Below are 11,681 nucleotides of genomic sequence, written 5' to 3' on the forward strand. Positions count from 1 at the left end.
ATTTCTGAAATTTTTGGTTCGGGGGTGGCGAAATTTCTGAAATTTTTGGCTCAGAGCTTGTGAAATTTTTGGCTTGGAGGTGGCCAAATTTCTGAAATTTGGCTCGGGGTGGTGAAATTTTTGGCTCGGGGGGCGAAATTTCTGAAATTTTTGGTTCAGGGGTGGCGAAATTTCTGAAATTTTTGGTTCAGAGCTTGTGAAATTTCTGAAATTTGGCTTGGGGGTGGTGAAATTTTTGGTTCGGGGTGACAAAATTTCTGAAATTTTTGGTTCGGGGGTGGCGAAATTTCTGAAATTTTTGGCTCAGAGCTTGTGAAATTTTTGGCTTGGAGGTGGCCAAATTTCTGAAATTTGGCTCGGGGTGGTGAAATTTTTGGCTCGGGGGGGCGAAATTTCTGAAATTTTTGGTTCAGGGGTGGCGAAATTTCTGAAATTTTTGGTTCAGGGGTGGCGAAATTTCTGAAATTTTTGGTTCAGAGGTGAAATTTCTGAAATTTGGCTTGGGGGTGGTGAAATTTTTGGTTCGGGGTGACGAAATTTCTGAAATTTTTGGTTCGGGGGTGGCGAAATTTCTGAAATTTTTGGTTCAGAGCTTGTGAAATTTTTGGCTCAGGTGGCGAAATTTCTGAAATTTGGCTTGGGGTGGCGAAATTTTTGGCTCGGGGGGGCGAAATTTCTGAAATTTTTGGTTCAGGGGTGGTGAAATTTCTGAAATTTTTGGTTCAGAGGTGAAATTTCTGAAATTTGGCTTGGGGGTGGTGAAATTTTTGGCACGGGGTGGCGAAATTTCTGGAATTTTTGGCTCCGGGGTGGCGAAATTTCAGGAATTTGGCTCAGCGGTTGTGAAATTCTTTGGCTTTGGGATGAAAATTAAAACCCCAACTTCCTAACGATCGTTAAGCTTCCACCTAAAGCAACCACAAATCCTTTCTTATCGCGTACGATACAAACAGCCCTGCGTTACGGGTTTATCTTTTCTTGGCTGCGGTTCCCCCACCCCACCCCCGTTTTGAAACTTTCCGCATCTTTCTGGATTCTTCCAAGTTCCGCCTCTTTCTGTCAGAGCCACGTGCAGACCGGCAGAAAGGTGGGGAGAATCCAGCCAAGGAACTGAGGGCAGGCAGGGCAGGCAGGGGAGGGCAGGCAGGGGAGGGCGGGGAGGGCGGGCAGGGCAGGCAGGGCAGGGCAGGCAGGGGAGGGCGGGCAGGCTCACCATGGGCACAACCGGAACATGGACGGGAGCAGCCTCACGATCACAAGCTCAGCCCAGAGCAGCAACATGGGGGGAAGAGAAAAGGAAGGGGAAGGGGAAGGGGAACGGGGAGGGGAAGGGGAACGGGGAGGGGAAGGGGAACGGGGAGGGGAAGGGGAACGGGGAGGGGAAGGGGAACGGGGAGGGGAAGGGGACTGGAAAGGGAAGGGGACTGGAAAGGGAAGGGAACAGGGAGGAGAAGGGAACAGGAAGGAGAAGGGGAATGGAAAGGGAAGGGAACAGGGAGGAGAAGGGGAATGGAAAGGGAAGGGAACAGGGAGGAGAAGGGAACAGGGAGGAGAAGGCGAAGGGGACGCTGAGGGGAGCACAAAATGGCGGCGGTTCCCTCAGCGCGGAGAAACGCTTCTCTGCGCATGCGCCGGCACCTCAACCCTGACGGACAGCGCCGGGCTGACACCGAGCCCCGCCCTCTCCCGCTCAGCTTCCGCCAATCAGCGCCCAGCTTCTCCCTCTTAGCCCCGCCTCTCCCGCCAATCAGCGCCCAGCCTCTCCCTCTTAGCCCCGCCTCTCCCGCCAATCAGCGCCCAGCCTCTCCCTCTTAGCCCCGCCTCTCCCGCCAATCAGCGCCCAGCCTCTCCCTCTTAGCCCCGCCTCTCCCGCGCCGTGCATGCGCACTCACCGCGTTCCCCCCTCCCGGTTCCCACACGCATCGCGCATGCGCCGCCCAGCGCCGGGGAAACGGGGGGGGGAGAGAGATCACGTGAGCTGCGGTCACGTGTGCGCGGGGTCACATGACCCGCAGACAGCGATGGCGGAACAGGAACCGCTGCTGCCGGGTGAGAACCGGCCCCACGGCTGCCCCACGGCTGCCCCATAGCTGCCCCAGAGCTGCCCCAGAGCTGCCCCAGAACCAGCCCCACGGCTGCCCCACACCCGGCCCCACACGCGGGAACGGCCCCACGGCCTGCCCCACAACTGGGCCCCACGGCCTGCCCCATAGCTGCCCCATAGCTGCCCCATAACTGGCCCCACGGCTGCCCCACAACTGACCCGTACCTGGCCCCACACCTGGGACCGGCCCCACAACCAGCCCCACGGCCTGCCCCACAACTGGGACCCACGGCCTGCCCCACAACTGCCCTATAGCTGCCCCATAGCTGGCCCCATGGCTGCCCCACACTTGGGACCGGCCCCACAACCAGCCCCACAACTGGGACCCACAACCAGCCCCACGGCTGCCCAACACGCAGGACCGGCCCCACAACTGCCCCATAGCTGGCCCCATGGCTGCCCCACACTTGGGACCGGCCCCACAACCAGCCCCACGGCCTGCCCCACAACTGGGACCCACAGCTGCCCCATAACTGACCCATAACCAGCCCCACGGCTGCCCCACACCCGGGACCGGCCCCACAGCCTGACCCATAACCAAGACAGGACCCACAACCTCCCCCCAGCCCCACGGCCCGACCCACGGCCTGACCCACACCCGGGCTGAGCCCCATAACCACCTCCCTCCCCTCCCCCCACAGCCCCACCCCCCCCGGAGCCGCCGGGCGCCCAGTGGAGGAACGGAGCCGCCTTCTGGTATGGGGCTGCCCCATAGATCTGCCCCACAGATCCCGCCCCACGGATCTGCCCCACGGATCTGCCCCACAGACCCTGCCCCACGGATCTGCCCCATAGATCTGCCCCACAGATCCCACCCCACCAGCCCCGCCCCATAGATCTCACCCCACTGACCCCGCCCCACTGATTCCCCCCCACACACACAGACCCTGCCCCATAGATCCCCCCCAGCCCCACAAGCTCTGCCCCACACAGGCCCCGCCCCCACAAACTCCGCCCCCCAGCCCCGCCCCCACAGGCCCCGCCCCACTGATTCCCCCCCACAAGGACACTCTGCCCCATAGATCCTGCCCCCAGCCCCACAGGCCCCTCCCCCACAGGCCCCATAGATCCCAGCCCCTCCCCCTCACGCCCCGCCCCCCCAAGCCCCTCCCCACCAATCCCCCCAGATCACGCCCCACAGCCCCTCCCCCTCTTGCCCCTCCCCCACAGGCCCTGCCCCCCAGCCCCACTGATTCCCCCCACAGGCCCCATAGCTCCAGCCCCACAGCCCCTCCCCCACCCCCAAGCCCCACCCCCTCACACCCCTCCCCCCAAGCCCCTCCCCCACTGATTCCCCCCACAGACCCCCCAAACCCAGCCCCACAGCCCCTCCCCCACCCCCAAGCCCCACCCCCTCACACCCCACCCCCCCAAGCCCCTCCCCCACCCCAGCCCCACTGATTTCCCCCCCACAGGCCCCATAGCCCCACCCCCACAGCCCCTCCCCCCACCCCAGCCCCTCCCCCACCCCCCAAGCCCCACCCCTTACACCCCGCCCCCAAGCCCCTCCCCCACCCCCCACTGATCTCCCCCCCTCACAGACCCCCCCCAAACCCGCCCCTCCCCCACCCCGCCCCTCCCCCCACCCCTCACTCCCGCCCCTCCCCCCCCCCAGGCTGCTGGGTCTCTGTAACAACCTCCCCTACGTCCTGATGCTCAGCGCCGCCCGCGACATCCTGCAGCCGCCCCTCCCCCCGCAGGTGCGACACCCCCCTCCCCCCCCTCCCCCCCCCCCCCCCACCGGGGGCCGCCCCTCCCCCACCCCCTCTAACCCCTCCCCCCCCAGGTGTCCGTCAACGGCTCCCGCTACGACTGCAACCCCGTGTCCACGGGGGTGAGGGGCGTGGGGGGAGGGGCGTGGGGGGAGGGGCGTGGGGGGAGGGGCGTGGGGGGAGGGGCGTGGGGGTGGGGTTTGAGGGGGCAAAGGGGGCGGGGTCTGAGGTGGTTTGGTTGGGGGGGGTTTCTATGGGGCTGCCCCATAAGTAGAGGGGGGGTGGGTGATGTGGGGCTGCCCCATAACCTGTGGGTCGGTCGGTGCGTTGCGGGGGTGTGGGGCTGCCCCCCAGGTGTGGGGCGGGGTCTTTCTGTGGGGGTTGGTTGTGTCCCCCCCCCTCCCCTCCCCCCCCCCCGGTCTTGTGGGAGGTCCCTAATCTATGGGTCAGCCCCCCATCTATGGGTCAGCCCCCCATCTATGGGTCACCCCCCAATCTATGGGTCAGCCCCCAATCTATGGGTTTCCCCTTTCGCCATGGGGCTGCCCCCCATCTATGGGTCCCGGCTTTTCTCTATGCGTCCCCCAAATCTGTGGGTCAGCCCCCCAATCTATGGGTCACCCCCCAATCTATGGGTCAGCCCCCCAATCTATGGGTCACCCCCAATCTATGGGTCAGCCCCCAATCTATGGGTCAGCCCCCCATCTATGGGTCCCCCCCCAAATCCGTGGGTCACCCCCCGCATCCACGAGTCCCCCATCCATGGGTCAGCCCCCCATCTATGGGTCCCGGCCTTTCTCTATGGGTCACCCCCCCCCACCCCCCCTTTCGCTGTGGGGCTGCCCCCCATCTGTGGGTCCCGGCAGGCCGTGCTCCTGGCCGACATCCTCCCCACGCTGCTCATCAAGCTGGTGGCTCCTTTCGTCGTCCATCTCCTGCCCTACAAGTAGGTGTGGGGCCCAGATCTGTGGGGCAGAGCTGGGGGGGAGGAGCCTCGCCCAGCTTCCCCTCACCCCACACGTGTGGGGCAGAGCTGGGAGCCGCTACCTGGTTTCCCCTCGCCCCACACGTGTGGGGCAGAGCTGGGAGCCGCTACCTGGTTTTCCCTCGCCCCACACGTGTGGGGCAGAGCTGGGGGGCCCCCTAACGCCCCCCCCCTCCCCGCCCCCTTTCCTGCCCCACAGCCCCCGGGTGATCGCGGCGGCTTTGTGCGCGTGGGGCAGCTTCGCCCTCGTGGCCTCGGCCGCTGGGATGGCCGTCAGCTTGGGGGGTGCGTGTGGGGCTGGGGGAAATGTGTGGGGCACAGGGGGGTGTGGGGCACAGGGGGGTGCGTGTGGGGCCGGGGGATGTGTGGGGCGCAGGGGGAGGTGTGGGGCACAGGGGGGTGCGTGTGGGGCTGGGGGTGTGGGGCTGGGGGGGATGTGTGGGGCACAGGGGGGTGTGGGGCACAGGGGGGTGCGTGTGGGGCCAGGGGATGTGTGGGGCAGGGGGAGGTGTGGGGCTGGGGGATGTGTGGGGCACAGGGGGAGGTGTGGGGCACAGGGGGTGTGTGGGGCTGGGGGAGATGTGGGGCACAGGGGGGTGCGTGTGGGGCTGGGGGTGTGGGGCTGGGGGGAGGTGTGGGGCACAGGGGGGTGTGGGGCACAGGGGGGTGCGTGTGGGGCAGGGGGGAGGTGTGGGGCACAGGGGGGCGCATGTGGGGCCAGGGGATGTGTGGGGCAGGGGGAGGTGTGGGGCTGGGGGATGTGTGGGGCACAGGGGGAGGTGTGGGGCACAGGGGGGTGTGGGGCTGGGGGAGATGTGGGGCACAGGGGGGTGCGTGTGGGGCTGGGGGTGTGGGGCTGGGGGGAGGTGTGGGGCACAGGGGGGCGCATGTGGGGCTGGGGGGTGTGGGGCACAGGGGGAGGTGTGGGGCAGGGAGGGTGTGGGGCACAGGGGGGCGCATGTGGGGCAGGGGGAGGTGTGGGGCACAGGGGGGTGTGGGGCTGGGGGGAGGTGTGGGGCAGGGAGGCTGTGGGGCACAGGGGGGTGCGTGTGGGGCTGGGGGGATGTGTGGGGCAGGGAGGGTGCGGGGCTGGGGACATGTGTGGGGCAGTGGGGTGTGGGGGGGGCAGGGGGTATCTGTGGGGCAGGGGGTCGCTATGGGGCTGGGATGGTGGGAGGTGGGGGGGGGACACGTGTGGGGCAGGGGGGTGGGGCGGGCGCCGTGGGGCTGGGGAGAGATGTGGGGCCATGGAGGGATGTGGGGCAGGAGCTGTGGGGCTGAGGGGTGGGGTGGGGGTGGGGCGGCGTGGGGGAGGGGTGATGTGTGGGGCTGCCCCCCAGGTGTGGTGTTGGCCAGCGCCGCGTCGGGGCTGGGGGAGGTCACGTTCCTGGCACTCGCCTCCGCGTACCCCAGGTGTGGGGCTGGGGGGATGTGTGGGGCTGGGGGGATGTGTGGGGCTGGGGGATCTGTGGGGCTGGGGGGGATGTGTGGGGCTGGGGGATCTGTGGGGCTGGGGGGGATCTGTGGGGCTGGGGGGATGTGTGGGGCTGGGGGGTGATGGGATGGGGGGATCTGTGGGGCTGGGGGGTGATGGGATGGGGGGGATGTGTGGGGCTGGGGGGATCTGGGGGGATCTGTGGGGGATCTGTGGGGCTGGGGGGGTGTGGGAGTGGGGGGATCTATGGGGCTAGAGGGATGTGTGGGGCTGGGGGAAATGTGTGGGGCTGGGGGAAATGTGTGGGGCTGAGGGGATCTGTGGGGCTGAGGGATGTGTGGGGCTGGGGGGTGATGGGATGGGGGGATCTGTGGGGCTGGGGGGGTGTGGGGCTGGGGGGGTGATGTGGGGCACGGGGAGGTGGTTATGGGGCTGGGGGGTGGGAGGTCGGGGGGGGCTGGAGGGGGATGTGGGGCTCCTGTGGGGCTGGGGGAGGGGAGTTACGTGGGTGTAAAGGGGGGAGGGGCAGCACTGCAGGGATGTGGGGCAGGCCGTGGGGCAGAGCTGTGGGTCTGAGCTATGGGGCAGGCTATGGATCAGGCTATGGGGCAGCCTATGGGGCAGAGCTATGGGGCAGGCCAGGGGTCAGAGCCATGGGGCAGAGCCATGGGGCAGGCTATGGGTCAGCCTATGGGGCAGAGCCATGGGGCAGGCTATGGGGCAGGGTATGGGTCAGCCTATGGGGCAGAGCTATGGGGCAGGCCGTGGGGCAGAGCTGTGGGGCAGAGCTATGGATCAGGCCATGGGGCAGGCCGTGGGGCAGAGCTATGGGGCAGAGCTATGGGGCAGGCCGTGGGTCTGAGCCGTTCCCCTCCCCCCAGGGTCGGCGTCTCCTGTTGGTCGTCGGGGACGGGGGCAGCGGGGGTGGGGGGGGCCCTGGCCTATGGGGCGCTGCTGCAGGTGGGGCTGCCCCTCCCCCACGCCCTGCTGCCCGCCCTCGCGCTGCCGCCCCTCACCCTGCTCAGGTGGGGGAGGGGCTGTGGGGGGGAGGGGTGGGGGTGGGGCGGAGCCATGGGGCGGGGATGTGGGGCTGGGGTGGGGGGAGGGGGGGCTGGGGGGGAGGGGAAGGGGATGTGGGGCTGGGGGGAGGGGAGGGGGGGCTGGGGTGGGGGAGGGGCGGGGGTGGGGGTGGGGATGTGGGGCTGGGATGTGGGGCGGAGCCATGGGGTGGGGATGTGGGGCTGGGGTGGGGGGAGGGGGTGGGGATGTGGGGCAGGGATGTGGGTCCCAGGGTTCCACGTCGCCATGGGGCAGGGATGTGGGGCAGAGCTATGGGTCACAAGGGTCCACGTCGCTGTGGGGCAGAGCCATGGGGCTGGGATGTGGGGCTGGGGTTGGGGGAGGGGGTGGGGATGTGGGGCAGGGATGTGGGGCAGAGCTATGGGTCCAGAGAACCCACATCGCTGTGGGGCAGAGCCATGGGGCGGGGATGTGGGGCAGAGCCATGGGTCCAGAGAACCCACATCGCTGTGGGGCAGAGCTGTGGGGCAGAGCCATGGGGCGGGGATGTGGGGCAGAGCCCGTGGCTCCCAGGGATCCGCCCCGCCGTGGGGCAGCCCCCCACATCTCCCCCTCTCCTTTTCCCCTGCCCCACAGCTACTTCTTCCTCCTCTGCCCCCCACCGCGCCCCACGGAGCCGCCCCCCCCCGCCGTGGGGCTGACGCCGAGGGAGAAGTGGGGGGTGGCAAAGGTGAGGTGGGGGAGGAGGGGCGGGGTGGGGGAGGGGCGCCCCAGCCGGTGACCCCACCCCACCCCCACCCCCCCTTTCTCCCCTCCCCCCAGGGAGTTGTGGGTCAGGCCGGGCCCCTGGCGCTCGTCTACTTCGCCGAATATTTCATCAACCAGGGGCTGGTGGGTGGGGGAGGGGCGGGGGGGTGGGGGGAGGGGGGGTGGGGGGTCCTATGGGGCGGGGGCTGTGGGGCTGGGGTGGGTGCTATGGGGTGGGTGCTATGGGGTGGGTGCTATGGGGCTGGGGCAGGTGCTATGGGGTGGGGGGGGCTGCGGTGGGTGCTATGGGGCAGATGCTGTGGGGCTGGCGTGGGTCCTATGGGGTGGGTGCTATGGGGCTGGGGGGGCATTGGGGGGTGCTTGGGGGGGTGCTGTGGGGCAGATGCTGTGGGGCTGGGGTGGGTGCTATGGGGTGAACGCTATGGGGCTGGGTGCTGTGTTTGGGTGCCGTGGGGTGGGTGCTATGGGGCAGACGTTATGGGGCTGGGCTGGGTGCTATGGGGCAGGTGCTGTGGGGCTGGGGTGGGTGCTGTGGGGTGGGGGGGCCTGGGGTGGGTGCTATGGGGCAGACGCTGTGGGGCTGGGGTGGGTGCTATGGGGCTGGGGCAGGTGCTGTGGGGCGGGTGCTGTGGGGTGGGGGGGCCTGGGGTGGGTGCTATGGGGCGGGTGCTGTGGGGCTGCGGTGGGTGCTATGGGGCTGGGGGGGCACTGGGGGGTGCTTGGGGGGGTTCTGTGGGGCAGATGCTATGGGGCAGACACCATGGGGCTGGGGTGGGTGCTGTGGGGCTGGGGCGGGTGCTGTGGGGCAGACGTTATGGGGCTGGGGTGGGTGCTATGGGGCAGATGCTGTGGGGCTGGGGTGGGTGCTGTGGGGTGGGAGCTATGGGGCAGACGCTATGGGGCAGAAGTGGGTGCTGTGGGTCAAACACCATGAGGATGGGCTGGCTGCTATGGGGCTGGAGCAGGCGCTATGGGGCAGCTGCCGTGGGTCCGTCCTTTGCCCCACGGCGATTCCGGGCCTGTTGTCGTGCCCCACCGCCGTGGCTCTGGTCGCCGTGGGTCCAGCCCCACACTTCCCCCCCCATTGCAGCTGGAGCTCCTCTACTTCCCCGCCTCCGCCCTGACCCACGGCGAGCAGTACCGCTGGTGAGCCCCACACCCGGGGGAGAGGGACGCGTGGGGCGCGCCATGGGGCACGCCGTGGGGCAGCCCCCCAACTGCCTGCCCCACAGGTACCAGCTGATCTACCAGGTCGGCGTCTTCGCGTCCCGCTCGTCCCTGCGCTGCTTCCGCCTGCGCCGCGTCTGGGTCCTCGCGCTGCTGCAGGTAACGGGGCGTCTGTGGGGCGGACCCATAGCCTGCCCCATAGCGTGACCCATAGAGCTGCCCCATAGCTTGACCCATAGCCTGACCCATGGCGTGACCCGTAGAGGCGCCCCATAGCCTGGCTCATAACTTGATCCATAGCTCTGCCCCATAGCTCTGCCCCGTAGCTCTGCCCCATAGCCTGCCCCACAGCGTGACCCATAGCCTGATCCACAGCCTGCCCCATAGAGGTGCCCCATAGCCCAGCCAATAGCCTGACCTATAGTCTGCCCCATAGCCTGTCCTGTGGCTCTGACCCCTGGGTCTGCCCCATAGCCTGCCCCATAGCTTGCCCCATAGCCCAATCCATAGCCCTGCCCCATAGCCCTGCCCCATAACCTGACCCATACGTCTGCCCCATAGCATCCCCATAGCTCTGCCCCACAGCCATACCCCATAGCCCTGCCCCATAACCCTGCCCCATAGCTCGGCCCCATAGCTCGGCCCCATAGCTCTGCCCCACAGCCCACCCCACAGCCTGCCCCATAGCTCTGACCCACAGCCCACCCCGCACCCTGCCCCACAGCCCTGCCCCATACCCCCACCCTATAGCGCTGCCCCACACCTGCCCCACAGGTGCTGAACGCCCTCATCCTATTGGCCGCCGTGGCCGTGCCGTTCCTGCCCGGATTGGCCGTCGCCTTCGCCATGGTGGGGGGGGAGGGGCTGCTGGGGGGCGCGGCCTACGCCAACGCCTTCCTCAACGTGGCCGAGCAGGTGGGTGTGGGGCAGAGCTATGGGGCAGGGAGGTGTGGGGCAGAGCTATGGGGCTGGGGGTGTGGGGCAGGGAGGAGTGGGGCTGGGGGTGTGGGGCAGAACTATGGGGCAGGGGGCTGTGGGGCAGGGAGGAGTGGGGCAGAGCCATGGGGCAGGGAGGGGTGGGCCTGGGGGTGTGGGGCAGGAGGTGTGGGGCAGAGCTATGGGGCTGGGGGTGTGGGGCAGGGAGGAGTGGGGCTGGGGGTGTGGGGCAGCGCTGTGGGGCAGAGCTATGGGGCAGGGAGGGGTGGGCCTGGGGGTGTGGGGCAGGAGGTGTGGGGCAGAGCTATGGGGCTGGGGGTGTGGGGCAGGGAGGAGTGGGGCTGGGGGTGTGGGGCAGCGCTGTGGGGCAGAGCTATGGGGCAGGGAGGGGTGGGCCTGGGGGTGTGGGGCAGGAGGTGTGGGGCAGAGCCATGGGGTGGGGGGGTGTGGGGCAGGAGGTGTGGGGCAGAGCCATGGGGCAGAGAGGTGTGGGGCAGGGGGGCGTGGGGCAGGAGGTGTGGGGCAGGAGGTGTGGGGCAGCGCTGTGGGGCAGAGCTATGGGGCAGGGAGGTGTGGGCCTGGGGATGTGGGGCAGGAGGTGTGGGGCAGAGCTATGGGGGGTTGTGGGGCAGAGCCATGGGACAGGGGGGTGTGGGGCTGGGGGTTGTGGGGCTGGGGGTGTAGGGCAGGAGGTGTGGAGCAGCGCCGTGGGGCAGAGCTATGGGGCAGGGAGGTGTGGGGCAGAGCCCCACAAGTGACCCCCGGCGGCAGGCGCCGCCCCACGGCCGGGAGTTCGCCATGACGGTGGCGTCGGTGGCCGACACGGCCGGGATCGCGCTGGCCGGGGGGGCGGCGCTGGGGGCCCACGGCGTCTTCTGCCCGCGGGGCTGACCCACGGCGAGGACCCACGGCAAGGACCCACGGCGGAGGGGAGAGCTTGGACCCACGGCGAGGACCCATAGCGCTGTGAGCCCCATGGCTCTGCCCCACGGCGGAGGGGAGAGCTGGGACCCACGGCTCTGCCCCACGGCGCTGGGAGCCCCATGGCTCTGCCCCACAGCGGAGGAGAGAGCTGGGACCCACAGCTTTGCCCCACGGCTACATGGACCCCTGGGACCCACGGCTCTGCCCCACGGCTCCGCCCCATGGTGCCAGGGACCCCTGGGACCCACGACTGCGCCCCACGGCACCATGAGCCCCACGGCTCTGCCCCACGGCGGTGGGGAGGACTGAGACTGACAGCAGAAGGGAAGCGTGCGACCCACAGCTCTGCCCCACGGCGACCCGTGGGACCCACGGCTCTGCCCCATGGCGCTGTGAGCCCCACGGCTCTGCCCCACAGCGGAGGGGAGAGCTGGGACCCACGGCTCTGCCCCACGGCGCTGAGCCCCACGGCTCTGCCCCACGGCGACACGGACCCCTGGGACCCACGGCTCTGCCCCACGGCGCCGTGTCCCCCTGTGCCCCACACCCTGCCCCACGGCGCCAATAAAACCCTTTGACCCCGTCTGACCCTGGGGGCGGGGCGTGGCCCCGGACTCCGTTTCCCATCGG

General features: G+C 68.6%; 1 protein-coding gene across 5 annotated transcripts; it reads left to right on the forward strand.

Annotated features, from left to right (window-relative positions):
* Positions 1-1,452: 1,452 nt before the first annotated feature.
* CLN3 (CLN3 lysosomal/endosomal transmembrane protein, battenin) lies at positions 1,453-11,513 on the forward strand. Of its 5 annotated transcripts, XM_054808712.1 has the most exons (15): positions 1,455-2,049; positions 2,746-2,800; positions 3,720-3,804; positions 3,891-3,938; positions 4,683-4,762; positions 5,001-5,086; positions 6,142-6,214; positions 7,118-7,261; positions 7,893-7,986; positions 8,079-8,147; positions 9,115-9,170; positions 9,257-9,350; positions 9,966-10,106; positions 10,899-11,028; positions 11,067-11,513. In XM_054808712.1, the coding sequence occupies exons 1-14, from the start codon at positions 1,881-1,883 to the stop codon at positions 11,016-11,018; spliced, it is 1,314 nt and encodes a 437-aa protein (XP_054664687.1). In that variant the 5' UTR covers positions 1,455-1,880; the 3' UTR covers positions 11,019-11,028; positions 11,067-11,513. The 5 variants fall into 5 exon arrangements, with proteins under 5 accessions (XP_054664688.1, XP_054664689.1, XP_054664690.1 ...); XM_054808713.1 differs by lacking the exon at positions 5,001-5,086 and having other exon boundaries at positions 1,453-2,049; XM_054808711.1 differs by lacking the exon at positions 11,067-11,513 and having other exon boundaries at positions 10,899-11,047.
* The last annotated feature ends 168 nt before the right edge of the window (positions 11,514-11,681 follow it).

The sequence above is a fragment of the Grus americana genome, chromosome 39, assembly GCF_028858705.1.
Source record: "Grus americana isolate bGruAme1 chromosome 39, bGruAme1.mat, whole genome shotgun sequence".
NCBI classification, from domain to species: Eukaryota; Metazoa; Chordata; class Aves; order Gruiformes; family Gruidae; genus Grus; species Grus americana.

Excerpts from the sequence above, each read along its gene's own strand:
- CLN3 (XM_054808712.1), top strand. The coding sequence starts at position 1,881 with ATGCGCACTCACCGCGTTCCCCCCTCCCGGTTCCCACACGCATCGCGC. Across the intron at positions 3,805-3,890 it reads AGCCGCCCCTCCCCCCGCAG|GTGTCCGTCAACGGCTCCCG; the intron begins GTGCGACACCCC and ends CTCCCCCCCCAG. Across the intron at positions 6,215-7,117 it reads CTCGCCTCCGCGTACCCCAG|GGTCGGCGTCTCCTGTTGGT; the intron begins GTGTGGGGCTGG and ends CCCTCCCCCCAG.